Source organism: Coloeus monedula (assembly GCF_965178545.1).
Source record: "Coloeus monedula genome assembly, chromosome: 40".
Lineage (NCBI taxonomy): Eukaryota > Metazoa > Chordata > Aves > Passeriformes > Corvidae > Coloeus > Coloeus monedula.
The window spans coordinates 1513116-1538997 of NC_138820.1; the positions used below are offsets into that span (position 1 = coordinate 1513116).

The 25882-nt window shown below is 57.1% G+C and overlaps 2 protein-coding genes across 3 annotated transcripts in view; one reads left to right on the forward strand and one right to left on the reverse strand.

The window, feature by feature from the left end:
- The window catches only part of LOC309584541 (uncharacterized protein), a gene marked incomplete at both ends in the record, with an annotated part of 2059 nt that extends 1966 nt beyond the window's left edge, over positions 1-93 (reverse strand). The window contains one exon of the mRNA XM_082300585.1: positions 88-93. Coding sequence (XP_082156711.1) covers positions 88-93 — 6 coding nt within the window. The remainder of the gene's footprint in view (positions 1-87) is intronic.
- The window catches only part of DLG4 (discs large MAGUK scaffold protein 4), a 52889-nt gene continuing 27050 nt past the window's right edge, over positions 44-25882 (forward strand). Inside the window, exons 1-7 of one of the 2 annotated variants that reach the window (XM_082300535.1) lie at positions 44-121; positions 5983-6048; positions 7786-7839; positions 9597-9647; positions 12007-12131; positions 15401-15570; positions 21913-22028. In XM_082300535.1, coding sequence (XP_082156661.1) covers positions 92-121; positions 5983-6048; positions 7786-7839; positions 9597-9647; positions 12007-12131; positions 15401-15570; positions 21913-22028 — 612 coding nt within the window. In that variant the 5' untranslated portion in view covers positions 44-91. Of the gene's footprint in view, positions 122-5982; positions 6049-7785; positions 7840-9596; positions 9648-12006; positions 12132-15400; positions 15571-21912; positions 22050-25882 lie in introns of both variants that reach the window. The other variant, XM_082300534.1, reaches the window with a different exon arrangement.

Genomic DNA, 25882 nt, shown 5'->3' on the forward strand with positions numbered 1-25882 from the left:
CCTCCATCCCGAGCCTTCCTCCCCTCCCCTCCCCCCTCCTCCCTCCTCCTCCTCCTCCCCCCCGGGCCCCCCCGGCCCATGAGCGGCCGCCATGGATTGTTTGTGCATCGTCACCACCAAGGTACCCCCAAAACCCCCCGGATTCACCCCAAAACCCCGCGGGGGACCCCGGAGCGGGGGGGGAGGGGGAGGGGAGGGAGGGGGGGGGGGAGCGTGGGAAGAACGGGGGGGGGGGGGGGATGAGAAGGGGGGGAGGGGTGGAAATGGGGGGGGGGGGGTCCTGGGGGGGTCTCGAGGGGATTTTGGGGGGTCTTGGGGGAGTTCTGGGAGATTTTGGGGGGGTCCGGAGAGATTTGGGGGGGGGTCTGGGGTCACCTGGGGGTGATTTGGGGGGGGGTTGGGGGGGTCCTGGAGGGGTTTTGGGGGGGGTTGAGGAGATTTGGGGGGGTCCTGGGGGGGTTGGGGGGTCTCGAGGGCATTTTGGGGGGGCCTGGGGAGGATCTGGGGGGTCCTGGGGGGGTTTTGGGGGGGCCTGAGGGGGTCTGGGGGGGTTTTGGGGGATCTTGAGGGGATTTGGGGGGGTCCTGGGGGTGCTTCGGGGGGTCCTGGGGGGATTTTGGGGGGTTCTGGGGGGGTTTTGGGGGGTCCTGGGGGGATTTTGGGGGCTCCTGGGGGGGTTTTGGGGGGGTCCGGGGGGTGTCGGAGGTGATGGGGGGGGGTCCCGAGGGGGATTTGGGGGATCCTGGGGGGTCTTGAGGGGGTTTTGGGGACATTTTAGGGGGTCCTGGGGGGGGGGTGAAGTGGTTTGGGGGGGCCCTGGGGAGATTTGGGGGGGTCCTGGGGGGATTTTGGGGGGGTCCTGAAGGGTCCTGGGTGTCCCCAACCCCCCCCCTCAGACCCCGGTGCGGATTTTGGGGGGTCCCGGGGGGATTTTGGGGGGTTTTTGGGGGGTGGGGGAGGGGTCGTGTCCCCCCAAATCTCGGGGGTGTCACCACGTGGCGGCCGCGGCGTTTCCATGGCAACGCGCGGGGGAGGGGACATCGCACGTGGGGGCGGGGGGGGGGCCCCCAAAATCCCCCCAAATCGGCCCTAAAACCCCCGAAACCCCTCAAAATCGGCCCCAAACCCCCCCAAATCGGCCCTAAAACCCCCAAAACCCCTCAAAATCGGCCCCAAACCCCCCCAAATCGGCCCTAAAACCCCCAAAACCCCTCAAAATCGGCCCCAAACCCCCCCAAATCGGCCCTAAAACCCCCCGGATTGACCCTAAATTGCAAAAAATCCCCCCAAATCCATCAAAATCAGCCCCGAATCCCCCCAAATCAGCCCAGAATTGCCCAAAATCCCCCCAAATCGGCCCAGAGAGCCCCAAAATGCCCCAAAATCCACCCGAACCCCCCCAAATCCCTTAAAATCGGCCTTAAATCCCCCAGATGGGCCCTGAAACCCCCAAAATTGGCCCGAATCCCCCCAAATCGGCCCAAAGAGCCCCCAAATCCCCCCCAATCAGCCCGAAATGCCCAAAATTGGCCCCAAATCCCCCCAAATCAGCCCTAAACAACCCCAAATCGCCCCAAATCAGCCTCAAATCCCCCCCAAATCAGCCCTAAATTGCCCAAAATCCCCCTAAATTGGCCCGAAGAGCCCCAAAATCCCCCTAAATTGGCCCTAAAACCCCAGAAACTGCCCCGAAATGCCCAAAACCGCCCAAAATCAGCCCAAATAGGCCCAAATCCAACCCGGAGAGCCCCAAACCCCCCCCAGATCGACCCCAACCCCCCCAAATCGCTCCAAAAAGGCCCAAAATCGGCCCCAAATCCACCGGAACCCCCCCAAATTCACCGGAATCCTCCCAAAATCGGCCGGAACCCCCCCCAAATCCACCTGAGCCCCCCCCAAATTTGCTCCCAAAATTGGTCTGGAACCCCCAAAATCCACCGGAACCCCCCCAAACCAGCCCAGAATCGCCCAAAATCGGCCTGAACCTCCCCAAATCCCACCTGAAATGCCCCAAAATCGGCCGGAATCCCCCCAAATTGGCCTGAGCATCCCAAAATCCACCGGAACCCCCCAAACTGGGCCCCAACCGCCCCAAAATTGGCCTGAATCCCCCCAAATCCCCCCAAAATCGGCCTGAATCCCCCCAAAATCCACCGGAACCCCATGAAATCCCCCCAAACCCCCCCAAAATCGGCCTGAACTCCCCAAAAACCCCCAAAATCGGCTGGAATCCCCCCAAAACCCCCCAAAATCGGCCTGAACTCCCCAAAACCCCCCAAAATCGGCCTGAATCCCCCCAAAATCCACCAGAACCCCATGAAATCCCCCCAAAATCCCCCAAAATCGGCCGGAATCCCCCCCAAACCCCCCAAAATCGGCCTGAACTCCCCCAAAATCCCCCAAAATTGGCCTGAACTCCCCAAAATTGGCCTGAACCTCCCCAAATTCACCTGAACCTCCCCAAATTCACCTGAACCTCCCCAAAATTGGCCTGAACCTCCCCAAATTCACCTGAACCTCCCCAAAATTGGCCTGAACCTCCCCAAAATTGGCCTGAACCTCCCCAAAATCGGCCTGAACCTCCCCAAAATTGGCCTGAACCTCCCCAAAATCCTCCGGAATCCTCCCAAAATCGGCCTGAGCAGCCCAAAATCGGCCTAAACTTCCCCAAGTTCACCCGAACCTCCCCAAAATCATCCCAGAGCTCCCAAATTCACCCGAACCTCCCCAAAATTGGCCTGAACCCCCCTAAAATCCACCTGAACATCCCCAAATTCACCCAAACCTCCCCAAAATCGGCCTGGAGATCCCGAAATCGGCCGGAATCCTCCAAAAGAGGCCTCGACCTCCCTAAAACCCACCGGAATAACCCCAAAATCCCCCAACCCCACCCCAAAAAATTCACCGCCACCCCCATCCCCCCTTTTACCCCCAACTTCCCCTCAGAAATTCCAAAACTCCCCCAAAATTCCCTCAGATTCCCCCAAAATTCCTTTAAACCCCCCCCCCCCCCCAAAATCCACCTGGACCCCCTTTCCCCCCTCAAGATCCCCCTCAGGACCCCCCTAAAACCCCTCAAAACCCCCCAAAAATCCGCCCCCCACCCCAATTCCCCCATTTCACCCCCTGTTCCCCCTCAGAAATCCCCAAATTCCCCCAAAATCCCCCCAAAAACCCCCCCAAAATCCCCCCTCCCGCCATTCCCACGCCGTTGCCACGGCAACCAAGCCCCGCCCCTTTTCACCGGGTTCCCGCGGCAACCCGACCACGCCCCCTCCCCTCCGTTGCCCCGGCAACGCCTTCCCGCGCTCGTCGCCACGGCAACGGCGCGCCAAAAACGGAGGCCCCGCCCACTCAGCCCCTCCCACGTGACAGCGGGGTCGCGCGCGTTGCCATGGAGACGGCGAGGGGGCGGGGTTTGCGTGAGGGGAAAGGGGGCGGGGCTTAAGAAGGGCGGGATTTTGGAGGGTACGGGGGCCCGGAGGGGTCAAACGGGGACAGGTACGGGGGGGGGGGCACCGGGGCGTTTGGGGGGTCCTGGGGGCCCTTTTGGGCCTTTTCTCCGTGGTTTTGGGGGTCTTGAGTCCCCTCTTGGTGGTCTCGGAGGGTTCTCTCCGTGCTCTGCATGGTCCTGAGGGGGTCCTGGGGGGTCGTTGTGTTTTTGGAGGGGCTCCTGAGGAGCCGCTTTGGGCTCCCTGGGGGTCCTGGCTGTGGTTTTGGGGGTCTCTCTGTGCTCCTGAGGGGCTTCTCGGTGGTTCTGGGGGTCTCTCTGGGCCCCTCTCGATGGTCTTGGAGGTGTCGGGGGTCTCTCTAGGCCCCTCTCGATGACCCTCGAGGTCTCTCTTGCTCCTCTCTATGATCCTGGCGGTCTCGGGGGTCTCTCTGTCCCCCTCGGGGGGGTCTCCTCTATGACCCTCGAGGTCTCTCTAGGCCCCTCTCTATGATTTTTGGGGTCTCTCTTGACCCCTCTCTGTGACCCTGGAGGTCTCGGGGGTCTCTCTAGGTCCCTCTCTATGGTCCTGGGGGGTCTCTCTGTCCCCCTTGGGGGGGGGCAACTCTATGATTTTAGGAGCCGCTCTGGCCCCTGAGGGGGGCAACTCGATGGTCAGCGGGTCTCTCTGTCCCCCTCGGAGACCTCCTCTATGATCCCGGAGCTCCCGGGGGGCTCCCGGAGGGGTTTTGGGGGTCCCGGAGGGGTTTTGGGGGTCCCGGGGGGGGTTTGGGGGTCCCGGGGGGGTCTCAGCACCCCCTTAACCCCCCCCCCCCAGGGCTCCTCCCGCCCTCCTGGATCCCCTCCCCTCCCCCTCCGTTAATCCCCCGTTAATCCCGGCGGCTCCGGGGGGGTTCCCGGATGGCGGGGGGGGGTCCCGGGGGGGTCCCGGGGGGGCCGATGGCGGGAGCGGCCCCGGCCCCGAACGGTCCGGGGGTCCCGGGGGGGGGCCCGGGAGGGGTCCCGGGGCCGGGGGGGGGCCCGGGGCCGGCCCGGGGGGGGCCCGGGTGTTTCTCGCCGCTGCTCTGCCAATGCCGGGTGGTGTGGAGGGAACGGAGCCTCTCGCTGGCCTTCGGCTGCAAGGTGGGACTGGGGGCACTGGGAGGGACTGGGAGAGGGGACTGGGAGCACTGGGAGCACTGGGAGCACTGGGAGCACTGGAGGGAACGGAGCCTCTCGCTGGCCTTCGGCTGCAAGGTGGGACTGGGGGCACTGGGAGGGACTGGGAGGCACTGGGAGCACTGGGAGAGGGGGCTGGGAGCACTGGGAGGGACTGGGAGCACTGGAGGGAGTGGAGGCTCTCGCTGGCCTTCGGCTGCAAGGTGGGACTGGGGGCACTGGGAGGGACTGGGAGCACTGGGGGCGCTGGGGGAACTGGGGGCACTGGCGGAACTGGGAGGCACTGGGGGCACTGGGAGGGACTGGGGGGCACTGGGAGCACTGGGAGAGGGGGCTGGGAGCACTGGGAGGGACTGGGAGCACTGGAGGGAACGGAGGCTTTCTCCGGCCTTCGGCTGCAAGGTGGGAACTGGGGGAACTGGGAGCACTGGGAGGGACTGGGAGCACTGGGAGAGGGACTGGGGGGACTGGTGGCACTGGAGGGAGTGGAGGCTCTCGCTGGCCTTTGGCTGCAAGGTGGGAACTGGGGGCACTGGGAGGGACTGGGAGCACTGGGAGCGGGAACTGGGGGCACTGGGAGGGACTGGGAGCACTGGGAGCGGGAACTGGGGGCACTGGGAGGGACTGGGGGCACTGGGAGCACTGGAGGGAGCAGAGCCTCTCGCTGGCCTTCAGCTGCAAGGTGGGAACTGGGGGGACTGGGAGGGACTGGGAGCACTGGGAGGGCACTACAATGCAGTACTGGGAGCACCAGGACCCTCCCAGTCCCATACTGGGAGCACTGGGACCCTCCCAGTTCCATACTGGGAGCACTGGGGCCTCCCCTGTTCCATACTGGGAGCCCTGGGACCCCTCCAGTCCCAAACTGGGAGCACTGGGCACCCCCCCAGTCCCACACTGGGAGCACTGGGCACCCCCCCAGTTCCATACCGGGAGCACTGGGCACCCCCCAGTCCCAAACTGGGAGCCCTGGGACCCCTCCAGTTCCATACTGGGAGCCCTGGGACCCCTCCAGTCCCAAACTGGGAGCACTGGGACCCCTCCAGTTCCAAACTGGGAGCACTGGGCACCCCCCAGTCCCAAACTGGGAGCCCTGGGACCCCTCCAGTTCCAAACTGGGAGCACTGGGCACCCCCCAGTCCCAAACTGGGAGCCCTGGGCCCCCCCCAGCCCTGACCCAGTTTCCTCCCAGTCCCTCCCAGTTTAATCCCTTGGAAATCCCCAGGCCTGGGGCCTCAAATCCCAGACTGGGATTAACTGGGATTAACTGGGATTAACGGGGCGGGGCCAAGGAAAAACCCCCAATCACTGCGAATTTGCATATATCCTAACGAGCACGTGGTAATTTGCATAAATTTGCATGCGTTATGCAGAAATACCGGTACCAAGATGAGGACAGCCCCCCCCTGGAGCAGAGCCCCGCCCACCTGCCCAGCCAGGTAAGGCCACGCCCCCTTTCCAGAGGCCACGCCCCCTTTCCAGAGGCCACGCCCCCTTTGGAGCAGAACACGCCCCCTTTGGAGCAGGCCACGCCCCCTTTCCAGAGGCCACACCCAAATATGGAGAGATCGCATCCCCTTTGATGAAGCCACGCCCACTTCTGAGGAAGCCACGCCCTCTTTTTGGCTGGAAATGCCCCTTTGAGGAAGCCACGCCCCCTTTGAGGAAGCCACGCCCCTTTTTGGGGCAGAAAACGCCCATTTGTTGAAGCCACGCCCCCTTTGATGAAGCCACGCCCCTTTTTGGGTGTGGAGATGCCCGTTTAGGGAGGCCACGCCCCTTTTTAGGAAGCCACGCCCAATTTGAGCAAACCACGCCCCCTTGCGGAAAGCCACGCCCACTTTTTGACTGGAAACGCCCCTTTGGTGAGACCACGCCCCCTTTTGAGGAAACCACGCCCCTTTTTGGGTGCGGAAACGCCCATTTGAGGAAACCACGCCCCCTTTTGAGGAAGCCACGCCCCCTTTGGGGGCTGAAACGCCCCTTTGGGGAGGCCACGCCCCGTTTGAGGAAGCCACGCCCCTTTTTGGGTGTGGAAACGCCCATTTGAAGAAACCACGCCCAGTTTTTTGGGCGGGAAACGCCCCTTTGGGGAGGCCACGCCCCTTTCTGGGGAAGCCACGCCCCCTTTGGGGCGGGAAACGCCCCTTTGAGGAGGCCACGCCCCCTTTTGGGTGCAGAAATGACCGTTTGGGGTGACCACGCCCCTTTAGAGGAAGCCACGCCCCTTTCTGACCCAGAACACCCCAAATATGGTCAGGCCCCGCCCCCTTTGATGCCCCGCCCCCTTTGCGGTGGCCACGCCCTCGTGCGGCGCCGCCGGTGACGTCACCGATGATGTCACTGCGGCCGCGGTGACGTCACAGGCTGGGGTGATGTCGCTGATGACGTCACGGGAGGTGGGCGGGGTTTGGGGTGGGGGAGGGGAATTTGGGGGTTTTGGGGAAGAATTCGGGGATTTGGGGAATTTCTGGGGGGGGGATTGGGGGGAAATTGGGGATTTTGGGGGAAGTTTGGGAATTTGGGGCAAAATTCGGGAGTTTCGGGGGAAATTTGAAAATTTGGGTGGAAATTTTGGAATTTTGGGGGAAAATTTGGGAATTTGGGGTGGAATTTTGGGGAAAATTTGAGATTCTGGGGCGAAATTTGGGAATTTGGGGGAAAATTTGGGAATTTGGGCAGAAATTTTGGAATTTTCTGGGAAAAATTGGGATTTTGGGGCGAAGTTTGGGACTCTGGGGGGAAATTTGGGATTTTGGGGGAAAATTTGGGATTTTGGGGCAAAGTTTGGGAATCTGGGGGGAAATTTTGGGATTTGGGGGGAAATTTGGGACAAAATTTGGGAATTTCGGGGAAAGTTTGGGAATTTGGGGGGAAAACTTGGGAATTTTGGGCAAAATTTGGGAATTTGGGGCAAAATTTGGGGGATAATTTGGGAATTTGGGGCAAAATTTGGGATTTTGGGGGTAATCTGGGGATTTGGGGGAAATTTGGGGATTTGGGGAGATTTTGGGTGGAATTTGGGGGATTTTTGGGTGGAATTTGGGGGATTTGGGGAGGATCTGGAGGGTTTTTCCGAGGGCTTGGGGGGGCTTGGGGGAATTGGGGGAATTTCCGGGAATTTTGGGATTTTTTGGGGGGGTTTGGGGGTCTCTGACCCCCCCTCCCCCCCCCAGGCCAACTCTCCCCCCGTCATCGTCAACACCGACACCCTGGAGGCCCCGGCCTATGTGAGACCCCAAAACCCCCCAAAATCCACCCAAAATCCACCCAGAATCCACCCCAAAAACCCCCCAAAAAATCCCCAAAAAATCCTCCAAAAATCCCAAAAAAATCCTCCAAAAATCCCCCAAAAATCCCTCAAAATCCACCCCAAAAATCCCCCCAAAAATCCCCCCAAAAATCCCCCCAAAAATCCCCCAAAAATCCTCCAAAAATCCTCCAAAAATCCTCCAAAAATCCCTCAAAATCCACCCCAAAAATCCCCCAAAAATCCACCCCAAAAATCCTCCAAAAATCCCAAAAAAATCCCCCAAAAATCCCCCAAAAATCCCTCAAAATCCCCCCCAAAAATCCCCCCAAAAATCCCCCAAAACTCCTCCAAAAATCCCCCAAAAATCCCCCAAAAATCCCCCAAAAATCCCCCAAAAATCCTCCAAAAATCCTCCAAAAATCCCTCAAAATCCACCCCAAAAATCCCCCAAAAATCTCCTCCAAATCCTCCCCAAAATCCCTCAAAATCCGACCCAAAAATCCTCCAAAAATCCTCCAAAAATCCCCCAAAAATCCTCCAAAAATCCCCTCCAAATCCTCCCCAAAATCCCTCAAAATCTGACCCAAAATCCCTTGAAATTCTCCCAAAATTCTCCCAAAATTCCCACAAAATCCCCCTAAAATTCACCCCAAGCCCACCCCAAAATCCTCCCTGAAACCCCCCCAAAATTCCCACCAAAAATTCCCTCCAAATCCCCCGAAATTCCCACCAATCCACCCCAAAAATCCCCCAGAAATCCTCTGAAATTCCCCCCAAATCGCCCAAATTCCTCCCAAATCCCCCAAAATCCCTCAAATTCCCCCCAAAATTCCTGAAATTCCTCCCCAAGTCCCCTCAAAATCCCCCCCAAAATCCCTCCAATTCCCCCCAAAATCCCTCAAATTCCTCCCAAATCCCCCAAAATCCCCAAAATCCCCCAAATCCCCCCAAAATCCCTCAAATTCCCCCCAAAATTCCTGAAATTCCTCCCAAATCCCCTCAAAATCCCCCTCCAGATCCCTCAAATTCCCTAAAATTCCCCAAATTCCTCCCAAATCCCCCCAAAATCCCCCAAATCCCCCCAAAATCCCTCAAAATCCCCCCCAAAATCCCTCAAATTCCACCCAAATCCCCCAAAATCCCCAGAATCCCCAAAATCCCCCCAAAACCCCTCAAATTCCCCCCAAAATTCCTGAAATTCCTCCCAAATCCCCTCAAAATCCCCCCCAAAATCCCTCCAATTCCACCCAAAAATCCCTCAAATTCCTCCCAAATCCCCCAAAATCCCCCAAAATCCCCAAAATCCCCCAAATCCCCCCAAAAATCCCTCAAATTCCCCCCAAAATTCCTGAAATTCCTCCCAAATCCCCTCAAAATCCCCCTCCAGATCCCTCAAATTCCCTAAAATTCCCCAAATTCCTCCCAAATCCCCCCAAAATCCCCCAAATCCCCCCAAAATCCCTCAAAATCCCCCCCAAAATCCCTCAAATTCCACCCAAAATCCCTCAAATTCCTCCCAAATCCCCCAAAATCCCCAAAATCCCTCAAATTCCCCCCAAAATTCCTGAAATTCCTCCCAAATCCCCTCAAAATCCCCCCCAAAATCCCTCCAATTCCACCCAAAAATCCCTGAAATTCCTCCCAAATCCCCCAAAATCCCCAAAATCCCCCAAAATCCCCCAAAATCCCCCAATTCCCCCCAACCCCCCGTGCTGACCCCGTGGTTCCCCGCAGGTGAACGGCACCGAGGGGGAGATGGAGTACGAGGAGATCACTCTGGAGAGGGTGAGAGCCCAAAAACCCCCAAAATCCACCCAAAAATCCTCCTGGGATCCCCAAATTCGGATTCGGGAGCCCCAAAAACCCCCAAATCAGCCCAAAAATCCTCCTGGGAACCCCAAAAATTCTCCTGGGAACCCCAAATTTGGACTTGGGAGCCCCAAAAACCCCCCAAATCAGCCCAAAAATCCTTCTGGGAACCCCAAAAACCCCAAAATCCACCCCAAATCCTCCTGGGAACCCCAAAAATCCTCCTGGGATCCCCAAATTTGGATTTGGGAGCCCCCAAAACCCCCAAAATCAGCCCAAAAATCCTCCTGGGAACCCCAAAAATTCTCCTGGGAACCCCAAATTTGGACTTGGGAGCCCCAAAAACCCCCCAAATCAGCCCAAAAATCCTTCTGGGAACCCCAAAAACCCCAAAATCCACCCCAAATCCTCCTGGGAACCCCAAAAATCCTCCTGGGATCCCCAAATTTGGATTTGGGAGCCCCAAAAACCCTCAAAATCAGCCCAAAAATCCTCCTGGGAACCCCAGAAATCCTCCTGGGAACCCCAAATTCGGATTCGGGAACCCCAAAAACCCCCAAAATCAGCCCAAAAATCCTTCTGGGAACCCCAAAAACCCCAAAATCCACCCCAGATCCTCCTGGGAACCCCAAATTTGGATTCGGGAGCCCCAAAAATCCCCAAAATCAGCCCCAAATCCTCCTGGGAACCCCAAAAATCCTCCTGGGAACCCCAAATTCAGATTCGGGAGCCCCAAAAACCCCCAAAATCAGCCCAAAATTCCTCCTGGGAACCCCAAAAACCCCAAAATCCACCCCAAATCCTCCTGGGAACCCCAAAAATCCTCCTGGGAACCCCAAATTCGGATTTGGGAGCCCCAAAAACCCCAAAAATCAGCCCAAAAATCCTTCTGGGAACCCCAAAAACCCCAAAATCCACCCCAAATCCTCCTGGGAACCCCAAAAATTCTCCTGGGAACCCCAAAAACCCCAAAATCTGCCCCAAAAACCCCCAAATCCGCCCCAAATCCTCCTGGGAACCCCAAATTCGGATTTGGGAGCCCCAAAAACCCCCAAAATCAGCCCAAAAATCCACCTGGGAACCCCAAAAACCCCAAAATCCACCCCAAAAATTCACCTGGGATCCCCAAAATTTCTTTTCTTCTTTGCTTTTTTTGGGTTTTTTGGGGCAATTTTGGGGTTTAAAATTCACGATTTGGGGGGGGTGGGGAGGTTTTTTGGGGTTTTTTGGGTTTTTTGGGGTTTAAAATTCAGGATTTTTTGGGGTTTTTTTGGGGGTTTTTTGGGGTTTAAAATTCAGGATTTTTTTTGGTTTTTTTGGGTTTTTTGGGGTTTAAAATTCAGGATTTTTTTTGGTTTTTTGGGGTTTTTTGGGGTTTAAAATTCAGGATTTTTTTTGGTTTTTTTGGGTTTTTGGGGGTTTAAAATTCAGGATTTTTTGGGGGTTTTTTTGGGGTTTTTTGGGGTTTAAAATTCAGGATTTTTTGGGTTTTTTTGGGGTTTTTTGGGGTTTAAAATTCAGGATTTTTTTTTGGTTTTTTGGGGTTTTTTTGGGGTTTAAAATTCAGGATTTTTTGGGGGTTTTTTTGGGTTTTTTGGGGTTTAAAATTCAGGATTTTTTTTGGTTTTAGGGGTTTTTTTGGGGTTTAAAATTCAGGATTTTTTTGGGGTTTTTTTGGGTTTTTTGGGGTTTAAAATTCAGGAGTTTTTGGGGGTTTTTTTGGGTTTTTGGGGGTTTAAAATTCAGGATTTTTTTGGGGGTTTTTTTGGGTTTTTGGGGGTTTAAAATTCAGGATTTTTTTGGGGTTTTTTTTGGGTTTTTTGGGGTTTAAAATTCAGGATTTTTTGGGTTTTTTTGGGGTTTTTTGGGGTTTAAAATTCAGGATTTTTTGGGGGTTTTTTTGGGGTTTTTTGGGGTTTAAAATTCAGGATTTTTTTTGGTTTTTTGGGGTTTTTTGGGGTTTAAAATTCAGGATTTTTTGGGGTCTTTTGGGGGTTTTTTGGGGTTTAAAATTCAGGATTTTTTTGGGTTTTTTTTGGGTTTTTTGGGGTTTAAAATTCAGGATTTTTTGGGGGGTTTTTTTGGGGTTTAAAATTCAGGATTTTTTTTGGTTTTTTGGGGTTTTTTGGGGTTTAAAATTCAGGATTTTTTTTGGTTTTTTGGGGTTTTTTGGGGTTTTTTTGGGGTTTAAAATTCAGGATTTTTTGGGGTCTTTTGGGGGTTTTTTGGGGTTTTTTTGGGGTTTAAAATTCAGGATTTTTTGGGGTTTTTTGGGGAGGTTTTTTGGGGGTTTTGGGGGTTTTTTGGGGCTGACGAGACCCCGAATCTCGGCCAGGGGAACTCGGGTTTGGGGTTCAGCATCGCGGGGGGCACCGACAACCCCCACGTGGGCGACGACCCCGGGATCTTCATCACCAAAATCATCCCCGGAGGCGCCGCCGCCCAGGACGGGCGGCTCAGGTGAGGAATCGGCCCAAAATCACCCAAAATCCGCCCAAAATCCACCTCGGCACCCTCAGAAACCCCAAAATCCACCCCAGGAACCCCAAAATGCCTCGAAATTCACCCAAAACCCAGCCCAGAAACCCCAAAATCCACCCCAGGAACCCCAAAATGCCTCAAAATTCACCCAAAACCCAGCCCAGGATGGGCGGCTCAGGTGAGGAATCCGCCTAAAATCACCCAAAATCCGCCCAAAATCCCCCCAAATCCCCCCAAATCCCCCCAAAATCCGCCCAAAATCCACCTCGGCACCCTCAGAAACCCCAAATCCACCCCAGGAACCCCAAAATGCCTCGAAATTCACCCAAAACCCAGCCCAGGAACCCCAAAACCCAGCCCAGGAACCCCAAAATCCCTCGAAATTCACCCAAAACCCAGCCCAGGAACCCCAAAATCCAGCCCAGGAACCCCCAAATGCCTCGAAATTCACCCAAAACCCAGCCCAGGATGGGCGGCTCAGGTGAGGAATCAGCCCAAAATCCCCCAAAATCTGCCCAAAATCACCCCAAAATCCCCCCAAAATCCGCCCAAAATCCTCCTCAGCACCCTCAGAAACCCCAAATCCACCCCAGGAGCCCCAAAATCCCTCGAAATTCACCCAAAACCCAGCCCAGGACGGGCGGCTCAGGTGAGGAATCCACCCAAAATCACCCAAAATCCCCCCAAATCCCCCCAAATCACCCCAAAATCCTCCTCAGCACCCTCAGAAACCCCAAATCCACCCCAGGAACCTCAAAATCCCTCGAAATTCACCCAAAACCCAGCCCAGGACCCCAAAATCCAGCCCAGGAACCCCAAAATGCCTCAAAATTCACCCAAAACCCAGCCCAGGATGGGCGGCTCAGGTGAGGAATCCGCCCAAAATCCCCCAAAATCCCCCCAAAATCCTCCTCAGCACCCTCAGATACCCCAAAATCCACCCCAGGAGCCCCAAAATTCACCCAAAACCCAGCCCAGGAACCCCAAAAAAGCCACCCCAGAACCCCCCGAAAAACCCCAAATCCACCCAAAATCCGCCCCAGGATGAGCGGCTCGGGTGAGAAATTCACCCCAAAATCCCTTAAAATCACCCCAAAATCAGCTCAGGACCCCGAAAAACGCCAAAATCCCCCCAAATCCACCCGAATTCACCCCAAACCCCCCTAAAAACCACCCCAGAATTCACCTTGGAACCCCAAAATCCCCAAAATCCGCCCCAAAACCTCGCAAAATCACCCAGAATCCGCCCCAAACCCACCCCAGGACCCTCCAAACCTCCGAAAATTCCCCAAAATTCCCAATTTTTCCCCAAATCCCAGGGTGAACGACGGCATCCTGTTGGTGAACGAGGCCGATGTCCGGGAGATGCCCCCAAAACTGCCCCAAAACCCCCCAAAATCGTCCCAAATCACCCCAAATCACCTCCAAACCTCTGAAAATTCCCAAAAATTCCCAAAAAATTCCCAAAAAATCCCCAAAATTCCCGATTTTTCCCCAAATCCCAGGGTGAACGACCGCATCCTGTTGGTGAACGAGGCCGATGTCCGGGAGGTGCCCCCAAAACTGCCCCAAAACCGCCCCAAATCCCCCCAAAACCACCCCAAATCACCTCCAAACCTCGAAAAATTCCCAAAAATTCCCAAAAATTCCCCAAAATTCCCGATTTTTCCCCAAATCTCAGGGTGAACGACAGCATCCTGTTGGTGAACGAGGCCGATGTCCGGGAGGTGCCCCCAAAACTGCCCCAAAACTGCCCCAAATCCCCCCAAAATCGCCCCAAATCACCCAAAATCACCTCCAAACCTCGGAAAATTCCCCAAAATTCCCAAAAAATTCCCAAAAAATCCCCAAAACTCCCGATTTTTCCCCAAATCCCAGGGTGAACGACAGCATCCTGTTGGTGAACGAGGCCGATGTCCGGGAGGTGCCCCCAAAACTGCCCCAAAACCTCCCCAAAACCCCCCAAAACCGCCCCAAATCACCCCAAAATCACCTCCAAACATCAGAAAATTCCCAAAAAATTCCCAAAAAATTCCCAAAAAATCCCCAAAACTCCCGATTTTTCCCCAAATCTCAGGGTGAACGACAGCATCCTGTTGGTGAACGAGGCCAATGTCCGGGAGGTGCCCCCAAAACTGCCCCAAAACCTCCCCAAAACCCCCCAAAATCGCCCCAAATCACCCAAAATCACCTCCAAACATCGGAAAATTCCCCAAAATTCCCAAAAAATTCCCAAAAAATCCCCAAAACTCCCGATTTTTCCCCAAATCTCAGAGTGAACGACAGCATCCTGTTCGTGAACGAGGCCGATGTCCGGGAGGTGCCCCCAAAACTGCCCCAAAACCGCCCCAAAACCCCCCAAATCCCCCAAATCCCCCCAAATCACCTCCAAACCTCTGAAAATTCCCAAAAATTCCCAAAAATTCCCCAAAATTCCCGATTTTTCCCCAAATCCCAGGGTGAACGACAGCATCATGTTCGTGAACGAGGCCGATGTCCGGGAGGTGCCCCCAAAACTGCCCCAAAACTGCCCCAAAACCGCCCCAAATCCCCCCAAAACCGCCCCAAATCACCTCCAAACCTCGAAAAATTCCCAAAAATTCCCAAAAAATTCCCAAAAAATCCCCAAAACTCCCGATTTTTCCCCAAATCCCAGGGTGAACGACAGCATCCTGTTCGTGAACGAGGCCGATGTCCGGGAGGTGCCCCCAAAACTGCCCCAAAACCTCCCCAAAACCCCCCAAAACCGCCCCAAATCACCCAAAATCACCTCCAAACATCAGAAAATTCCCAAAAAATTCCCAAAAAATTCCCAAAAAATCCCCAAAACTCCCGATTTTTCCCCAAATCTCAGGGTGAACGACAGCATCCTGTTGGTGAACGAGGCCGATGTCCGGGAGGTGCCCCCAAAACTGCCCCAAAACCTCCCCAAAACCCCCCAAAATCGCCCCAAATCACCCAAAATCACCTCCAAACATCGGAAAATTCCCAAAAAATTCCCCAAAAATTCCCAAAAATTCCCAAAAAATCCCCAAAACTCCCGATTTTTCCCCAAATCTCAGGGTGAACGACAGCATCCTGTTCGTGAACGAGGCCGATGTCCGGGAGGTGCCCCCAAAACTGCCCCAAAACCTCCCCAAATCCCCCCAAAAACACCCCAAATCACCCAAAATCACCTCCAAACCTCGGAAAATTCCCAAAAATTCCCAAAAAATCCCCAAAACTCCCGATTTTTCCCCAAATCCCAGGGTGAACGACAGCATCCTGTTCGTGAACGAGGCCGATGTCCGGGAGGTGCCGCACTCGGCGGCCGTGGAGGCCCTGAAGGAGGCCGGCGCCGTGGTCCGGCTCTACGTCATGAGGAGGAAGGTCCCGGCCGAGAGGGTGGTGGAGGTCAAGCTCATCAAAGGGCCCAAAGGTACCCCAAAAACGCCCAAACTGCCCCAAAATCCAGCCCAGAATCCATCCTGGGATCTCAGAAATCCTCCAGATCCGCCCCGAAATCCATCCAGAAACCCCAAATCCCCCAAATCCACCCCAAAACTCATCCTGGGAACCCCAAAATCCCTGAAATCCACCCTGAAATCCATCCAGAAACCCCAAATCCCCCAAATCCACCCTGAAATCCATCCAGAAACCCAAAATCCCCCAAATCCACCCTGAAATCCACCCCAGGGTCTGCAAAATCTGCACCGGGATCCTCAAAATCCCCCAAATTCAGCCCAAAGTCCACCCAGGAACCCCAAAATCCCCCAAATTCAGCCCAAAGGCCAGCCCAGGAACCCCAAAATCCCCCAAATTCAGCCCAAAGGCCAGCCCAGGAACCCCAAAATCCCCCAAATTTAGCCCAGAATCCACCTGGGAGCCCCAAAATCCAGCCCAGAATCTACCCAGGGACCCCAAAATCCCCCAAATCCAGCCCAGAATCTACCCAGGGACCCCAAAATCCCCCAAATTCAGCCCAAAATCCCTGAATTACCCCAGGAATCATCCTGGGATCTCCAAGCTCCAGCCCAGGAACCCCAAAATCCACTTTGGGGTCCCAAAATTCCCCCCAAATCCCCCTGGGGGGAGGAGGAGGAGGAGGAGGAAGGTCCCGGCCGAGAGGGTGGTGGAGGTCAAGCTCATCAAAGGGCCCAAAGGTACCCCAAAAACGCCCAAACTGCCCCAAAATCCGGCCCAGAATCCATCCTGGGATCTCAAAATCCACCTTCGGATCTCAAAATCCCCGAAATCCGGCCCAAAATCCGTCCTGGGATCTCAGAAATCCTCCAGATCCGCCCCGAAATCCATCCAGAAACCCAAAATCCCCCAAATCCACCCTGAAATCCATCCAGAAACCCAAAATCCCCCAAATCCACCCTGAAATCCACCCCAGGGTCTGCAAAATCTGCACCGGGATCCTCAAAATCCCCCAAATTCAGCCCAAAGTCCACCCAGGAACCCCAAAATCCCCCAAATTCAGCCCAAAGTCCACCCAGGAACCCCAAAATCCCCCAAATTTAGCCCAGAATCCACCTGGGAGCCCCCAAATCCAGCCCAGAATCTACCCAGGGACCCCAAAATCCCCCAAATCCAGCCCAGAATCCACCCGGGAACCCCAAAATCCCCCAAATTCAGCCCAAAATCCGTCCTGGGATCTCAGAAATCCTCCAGATCCGCCCCGAAATCCATCCAGAAACCCAAAATCCCCCAAATCCACCCCAAAACTCATCCTGGGAACCCCAAAATCCCTGAAATCCACCCTGAAATCCATCCAGAAACCCAAAATCCCCCAAATCCACCCCAGGATCTGCAAAATCTGCACCGGGATCCTCAAAATCCCCCAAATTCAGCCCAAAGTCCACCCAGGAACCCCAAAATCCCCCAAATTCAGCCCAAAGTCCACCCAGGAACCCCAAAATCCCCCAAATTCAGCCCAAAGGCCAGCCCAGGAACCCCAAAATCCCCCAAATTTAGCCCAGAATCCACCTGGGAGCCCCCAAATCCAGCCCAGAATCTACCCAGGGACCCCAAAATCCCCCAAATCCAGCCCAGAATCCACCCGGGAACCCCAAAATCCCCCAAATTCAGCCCAAAATCCCTGAATTACCCCAGGAATCATCCTGGGATCTCCAAGCTCCAGCCCAGGAACCCCAAAATCCACTTTGGGGTCCCAAAATTCCCCCCAAATCCCCCTGGGGGGAGGAGGAGGAGGAGGAGGAAGGTCCCGGCCGAGAGGGTGGTGGAGGTCAAGCTCATCAAAGGGCCCAAAGGTACCCCAAAAACGCCCAAACTGCCCCAAAATCCGGCCCAGAATCCGTCCTGGGATCTCAAAATCCACCTTCGGATCTCAAAATCCCCGAAATCCGGCCCAAAATCCGTCCTGGGATCTCAGAAATCCTCCAGATCCGCCCCGAAATCCATCCAGAAACCCAAAATCCCCCAAATCCACCCTGAAATCCATCCAGAAACCCAAAATCCCCCAAATCCACCCTGAAATCCACCCCAGGGTCTGCAAAATCTGCACCGGGATCCTCAAAATCCCCCAAATTCAGCCCAAAGTCCACCCAGGAACCCCAAAATCCCCCAAATTCAGCCCAAAGTCCACCCAGGAACCCCAAAATCCCCCAAATTTAGCCCAGAATCCACCTGGGAGCCCCCAAATCCAGCCCAGAATCTACCCAGGGACCCCAAAATCCCCCAAATCCAGCCCAGAATCCACCCGGGAACCCCAAAATCCCCCAAATTCAGCCCAAAATCCGTCCTGGGATCTCAGAAATCCTCCAGATCCGCCCCGAAATCCATCCAGAAACCCAAAATCCCCCAAATCCACCCCAAAACTCATCCTGGGAACCCCAAAATCCCTGAAATCCACCCTGAAATCCATCCAGAAACCCAAAATCCCCCAAATCCACCCCAGGATCTGCAAAATCTGCACCGGGATCCTCAAAATCCCCCAAATTCAGCCCAAAGTCCACCCAGGAACCCCAAAATCCCCCAAATTCAGCCCAAAGTCCACCCAGGAACCCCAAAATCCCCCAAATTCAGCCCAAAGGCCAGCCCAGGAACCCCAAAATCCCCCAATTTCAGCCCAGAATCCACCTGGGAGCCCCCAAATCCAGCCCAGAATCTACCCAGGGACCCCAAAATCCCCCAAATCCAGCCCAGAATCCACCCGGGAGCCCCAAAATCCCCCAAATTCAGCCCAAAATCCCTGAATTACCCCAGGAATCATCCTGGGATCTCCAAGCTCCAGCCCAGGAACCCCAAAATCCACTTTGGGGTCCCAAAATTCCCCCCAAATCCCCCTGGGGGGAGGAGGAGGAGGAGGAGGAAGGTCCCGGCCGAGAGGGTGGTGGAGGTCAAGCTCATCAAAGGGCCCAAAGGTACCCCAAAAACGCCCAAACTGCCCCAAAATCCAGCCCAGAATCCATCCTGGGATCTCAAAATCCACCTTCGGATCTCAAAATCCCCGAAATCCGGCCCAAAATCCGTCCTGGGATCTCAGAAATCCTCCAGATCCGCCCCGAAATCCATCCAGAAACCCCAAATCCCCCAAATCCACCCTGAAATCCATCCAGAAACCCAAAATCCCCCAAATCCACCCTGAAATCCACCCCAGGGTCTGCAAAATCTGCACCGGGATCCTCAAAATCCCCCAAATTCAGCCCAGAATCCACCCGGGAGCCCCCAAATCCCCCAAATTCAGCCCAAAGACCAGCCCAGGAACCCCAAAATCCCCCAAATTTAGCCCAGAATCCACCTGGGAGCCCCCAAATCCAGCCCAGAATCTACCCAGGGACCCCAAAATCCCCCAAATCCAGCCCAGAATCCACCTGGGAACCCCAAAATCCCCCAAATTCAGCCCAAAATCCCTGAATTACCCCAGGAATCATCCTGGGATCTCCAAGCTCCAGCCCAGGAACCCCAAAATCCACTTTGGGGTCCCAAAATTCCCCCCAAATCCCCCTGGGGGGAGGAGGAGGAGGAGGAGGAAGGTCCTGGCCGAGAGGGTGGTGGAGGTCAAGCTCATCAAAGGGCCCAAAGGTACCCCAAAAACGCCCAAACTGCCCCAAAATCCGGCCCAGAATCCATCCTGGGATCTCAAAATCCACCTTCGGATCTCAAAATCCCCGAAATCCGGCCCAAAATCCATCCTGGGATCTCAGAAATCCTCCAGATCCGCCCCGAAATCCATCCAGAAACCCCAAATCCCCCAAATCCACCCCAAAACTCATCCTGGGAACCCCAAAATCCCTGAAATCCACCCTGAAATCCATCCAGAAACCCCAAATCCCCCAAATCCACCCCAAAACTCATCCTGGGAACCCCAAAATCCCTGAAATCCACCCTGAAATCCACCCCAGGGTCTGCAAAATCTGCACCGGGATCCTCAAAATCCCCCAAATTCGGCCCAGAATCCACCCGGGAGCCCCCAAATCCCCCAAATTCAGCCCAAAATCCAACCAGGAGCCCCAAAATCCCCCAAATTCAGCCCAGAATCCACCTGGGAGCCCCCAAATCCAGCCCAGAATCTACCCAGGGACCCCAAAATCCCCCAAATCCAGCCCAGAATCCACCCGGGAACCCCAAAATCCCCCAAATTCAGCCCAAAATCCGTCCTGGGATCTCAGAAATCCTCCAGATCCGCCCTGAAATCCATCCAGAAACCCAAAATCCCCCAAATCCACCCCAAAACTCATCCTGGGAACCCCAAAATCCCTGAAATCCACCCTGAAATCCATCCAGAAACCCAAAATCCCCCAAATCCACCCCAGGATCTGCAAAATCTGCCCCAGGATCCTCAAAATCCCCCAAATTCGGCCCAGAATCCACCCGGGAGCCCCCAAATCCCCCAAATCCAACCCAAAATCCCCCAAATCCGGTCCAAAATCCACCCCAGGATCTGCAAAATCTGCACCGGGATCCTCAGAATCCCCCAAATTCAGCCCAGAATCCACCCAGGAACCCCGAAATCCCCCAAATCCAGCCCAAAATCCCCCAAATTCAGCCCAGAATTCACCCGGGAACCCCAAAATCCCCCAAATCCAGCCCAAAATCCCCCAAATTCAGCCCAGAATTCACCCGGGAACCCCAAAATCCCCCAAATTCAGCCCCAAATCCACCTGGGAGCCCCAAAATCCCCCAAATCCAGCCCAAAATCCACCTGGGATCTCCAAAATTGTCCTCGGGGACCCAAAATTGCCCTGGAATCATCCCGGGAACCCCAAAATGCCCTAAAATTCCCCCAAAATGCCCCAAAATTCCCCTAAAATGCCCCAAAATCTCCCCAAAATGCAGCCCGGGACCCCCAGATTTGGGGACACCTGGGGACACCTGAGTGACAGCGAGGGGGGGGTGACCAAGGTGACATCGGGGGTGGCACAGGGGGTGACAGGGGGTGGCACGGAGGGGTGGCACAGAGGTGGCACAGGGGTGGCACTGGGGTGACAGAGGTGACAGAGGTGACACCGGGGGTGGCACAGGGGGGGTGGCACTGGGGTGGCACTGGGGTGGCACAGGGGTGGCACAGGGGGTGACAAAGGTGACACTGGGGTGGCACTGGGGTGACCAAGGTGACACCGGGGGTGGCACAGGGGTGACACAGGGGAGGTGACACCGGGGTGGCACTGGGGTGGCACAGGGGTGACAGAGGTGACACCGGGGGTGGCACAGGGGTGGCACAGAGGTGGCACAGAGGTGACAGAGGTGACACCGGGGGTGGCACAGGGGTGGCACAGAGATGACAGAGGTGACAGGGGTGGCACAGAGGTGGCACAGGGCTGGCCCGGGGCGAGGTGACACCGGGGTGGCACAGAGGTGACACAGAGGTGGCACAGGGGTGGCACAGGGGTGGCACAGAGGTGACACAGGGGTGACAGGGGTGACAGGGGTGACAGGGGTGGCACTGGGGTGACACTGGGGTGACACAGAGGTGACACCGGGCTGACACAGGGGTGGCACAGGGGTGGCACAGGGCTGGCCCGGGGCGAGGTGACACCGGGGTGACACTGGGGTGACAGAGGTGACACCGGGGTGGCACAGAGGTGGCACAGGGGTGGCACAGGGGTGACACAGGGGTGGCACAGGGCTGGCCCGGGGCGAGGTGACACCGGGGTGGCACAGAGGTGACAGAGGTGACACAGGGGTGGCACAGGGGTGGCACAGGGGTGGCACAGAGGTGGCACAGGGCTGGCCCGGGGCGAGGTGACACCGGGGGTGACAGGGGTGGCACAGAGGTGGCACAGAGGTGGCACAGGGCTGGCCCGGGGCGAGGTGACACCGGGGGTGACACCGGGGTGACAGAGGTGACACCGGGGGTGACACCGGGGTGACAGGGGTGGCACAGAGGTGGCACAGGGGTGGCACAGGGCTGGCCCGGGGCGAGGTGACACCGGGGGTGACAGAGGTGACACAGGGGTGGCACAGGGGTGGCACAGGACTGGCCCGGGGCGAGGTGACACCGGGGTGACAGAGGTGACACCGGGGGTGGCACAGGGGTGGCACAGAGGTGGCACAGGGCTGGCCCGGGGCGAGGTGACACCGGGGGTGACACAGAGGTGACACAGAGGTGGCACCGGGGTGGCACAGGGGTGACAGGGGTGACACCGGGGTGACACCGGGGTGGCACAGGGGCGGCACAGGGGTGACAGAGGTGACACCGGGAGTGGCACAGGGGAGGTGACACCGGGGGTGACACCGGGGTGGCACGGGGGGGTGGCACAGGGGTGGCACAGGGCTGGCCCGGGGCGAGGTGACACCGGTGTCCCCCGGGCAGGTCTGGGGTTCAGCATCGCGGGGGGCGTGGGCAACCAGCACATCCCGGGGGACAACAGCATCTACGTCACCAAGGTCATCGAGGGGGGGGCCGCGCACAAGGACGGGCGGCTGCAGGTCGGGGACAAGATCCTGGCCGTGAGTGGGGACAGCGGGGACAGGGGGGGACAGGGGGGACAATGGGGGGGACAATGGGGATGGGGGGGACAATGGGGGACAATGGGGACAATGGGGACAGGGGGGGGACAATGGGGACAATGGGGACAATGGGGACAATGGGGGGACGGGGGGGACAATGGGGGGACAATGGGGACAGGGGGGGACAATGGGGGACAATGGGGATGGGGGGGGACAATGGGGACAGGGGGGGACAATGGGGACAGGGGGGACAATGGGGATGGGGGGGACAATGGGGACAATGGGGACGGGGGGGACAATGGGGACAATGGGGGGACAGGGGGGGACAAGGGGGACAATGGGGATGGGGGGGACAATGGGGACAGGGGGGACAATGGGGATGGGGGGGACAATGGGGACAATGGGGGGACAGGGGGGGACAAGGGGGACAATGGGGACAATGGGGAGAGGGGGGACAGGGGGGGACAATGGGGACAATGGGGGACAGGGGGGGACAATGGGGACAATGGGGGACAGGGGGGACAGGGGGGGACAATGGGGGGACAGGGGGGGACAAGGGGGACAATGGGGGACAGGGGGGACAGGGGGGGACAAGGGGGACAATGGGGACAATGGGGAGAGGGGGGACAGGGGGGGACAATGGGGACAATGGGGGACAGGGGGGGACAATGGGGACAATGGGGGACAGGGGGGACAGGGGGGGACAATGGGGGACAGGGGGGACAGGGGGGGACAAGGGGGACAATGGGGACAATGGGGACAGGGGGGACAATGGGGGGACAATGGGGACAATGGGGACGGGGGGACAATGGGGACAATGGGGACAGGGGGGACAATGGGGACAATGGGGACAATGGGGAGAGGGGGGACAGGGGGGGACAATGGGGACAATGGGGACAATGGGGGGACGGGGGGGACAATGGGGGACAATGGGGACAGGGGGGGGACAATGGGGACAATGGGGGGACGGGGGGGACAATGGGGGGACAGGGGGGGACAGGGGGACAATGGGGACAGGGGGGACAATGGGGACAGGGGGGGACAATGGGGACGGGGGGGACAATGGGGGCACGGGGGGGGACAATGGGGACAATGGGGGACAATGGGGACGGGGGGGACAATGGGGATGGGGGGGACAATGGGGGGACGGGGGGACAATGGGGACAATGGGGATGGGGGGGACAATGGGGACAGGGGGGACAGGGGGGGACAATGGGGACAGGGGGGGACAATGGGGACAATGGGGACAGGGGGGGACAATGGGGGACAATGGGGGGACAATGGGGATGGGGGGACAATGGGGACAATGGGGACAGGGGGGACAGCGGGGACGGCGGGGACAATGGGGGGACAGGGGGGGACAGGGGGGGGACAGGGGGGGACAATGGGGGACAATGGGGGACAATGGGGACAGGGGGGACAATGGGGACAATGGGGACGGGGGGGACAATGGGGGGACAATGGGGACAGGGGGGACAATGGGGATGGGGGGGGACAATGGGGACAATGGGGGGACAATGGGGCGACACTGGGGACAATGGGGACGGGGGGACAATGAGGGGACACTGGGGACAATGGGGGGACACTGGGGGACAATGGGGGACATTGGGGGGACACGGGGGCGACACTGGGGACACCCCGGGGGGCCTGGGGACACTCGGGGACGTTCAGGGGATTTGGGGACATGGGGGGGTGAGGGGAGGGTTGGGGACACCGAGGGCATTTGGGGGATTTTGGGGACATCGGGGGATAAAGGGGGAATTGGGGATGTTGGGGACATTTGGGGCCATCGGGGGGATTTGGGGGATTTGGGGGATTTTGGGGCCATCGGGGGAATTTTGGGGATTTGGGGGATTTGGGGCCATCGGGGGGATTTTGGGGATTTGGGGGATTTTGGGCCATCAGGGGGATTTTGGGGATTTTGGGGGGCCATGGGGGGATTTTGGGGACATTGGGGGTGGGGCAGGGTGGGGCGGTGGCGCTGCTGGCCCCGGGTCCCCTCCCCGCGTGTCCCCAACGTCCCCAAATCCCCCCCACGTCCCAGAATGCCCCAAATGTCCTCAAATCTCCCCAAATCTCCCCAAATCTCCCCAAATCTCCCCAACGGCCCCAAACCCTGAGGCCCCCCGATGTCCCCAAATATTCCAGAATATTCCAAAATCTCCCCAATGTCCCCAAATCCCCCCCAATATCCCCCAATGTCCCCAAATCCCCCAAACCCTCCTGATGTCCCCAAATGTCCCCAATGTCCCCAAATGTCCCCAAACCCTTCCAATGTCCCCAGTGTCCCCAAATCCCCAAATGTCCCCAAATGTCCCCAAATCCCCAATGTCCCCAATGTCCCTGATGTCCCCAATGTCCCCAGTGCCCCAAATGTCCCCAAATGTCCCCAATGTCCCCAACATCCCCAACGTCCCCGATGTTCCCGATGTCCCCAATGTCCCCAAATGTCCCCAATCCCCAACGTCCCCAATGTCCCCGATGTCCCCGATGTCCCCAAATGTCCCCAAGTCCCCAATATCCCAAATGTCCCCAAATCCCCCAATGCCCCCAATGCCCCCGATGTCCCCAATGTCCCCAAATGTCCCCAAGCCCCCCAAAGTCCCCAAATGTCCCCAACATCCCCAACGTCCCCAATGTCCCCGATGTCCCCAATGTCCCCCAATGTCCCCAATGCCCCCGATGCCCCCAATGTCCCCAAATCCCCCAACATCCCCAACGTCCCCAACATCCCCAATGTCCCCGATGTTCCTGATGTCCCCAAATGTCCCCAATGTCCCCAAGTCCCCAATATCCCCAGTGCCCCAAATGTCCCCAAATGTCCCCAAATGCCCCCAAATCCCCCAGTGTCCCCAAATGTCCCCCAATGTCCCCAATGTCCCCAATGTCCCCAGTGCCCGAAATGTCCCCAAATGTCCCCAAATGTCCCCAAATCCCCCAATGTCCCCAAATGTCCCCAAATGTCCCCAAGTGTCCCGAAATGTCCCCAATGTCCCCAACATCCCCAACGTCCCCAATATCCCCAATGCCCCCGATGCCCCCAACGTCCCCGATGTCCCCAAATGTCCCCAAATGTCCCCAAATCCCCACCGTCCCCGCTGTCCCCGCAGGTGAACAACGTCAGCCTTGAGGACGTGATGCACAATGTCCCCAGTGTCCCCAAATCCCCAATGTCCCCAAATGTCCCCCAATGCCCCCAAATCCCCCAATGTCCCCAACGCCCCCAAATACCAAATGTCCCCAAATGTCCCCAAATGTCCCCAAATCCCCCAACGTCCCCAACGTCCCCAAATGTCCCCAATGTCCCCAATGCCCCCAATGCCCCAAATGTCCCCAAATGTCCCCAAATGTCCCCAAATCCCCGCTGTCCCCGCAGGTGAACAACGTCAGCCTTGAGGACGTGATGCACAATGTCCCCAGTGTCCCCAAATCCCCAATGTCCCCAAATGTCCCCCAATGCCCCCAAATCCCCCAATGTCCCCAACGCCCCCAAATACCAAATGTCCCCAAATGTCCCCAAATGTCCCCAAATCCCCCAACGTCCCCAACGTCCCCAAATGTCCCCAATGTCCCCAATGCCCCCAATGCCCCAAATGTCCCCAAATGTCCCCAAATGTCCCCAAATCCCCGCTGTCCCCGCAGGTGAACAACGTCAGCCTTGAGGACGTGATGCACAATGTCCCCAGTGTCCCCAAATCCCCCAATGTCCCCGATGTCCCCAATGTCCCCAATGTCCCCAGTGCCCCAAATGTCCCCAAATGTCCACAAATGTCCACAAATGTCCCTAAATCCCCCAACGTCCCCAATGTCCCAAATGTCCCCAAGTGTCCCGA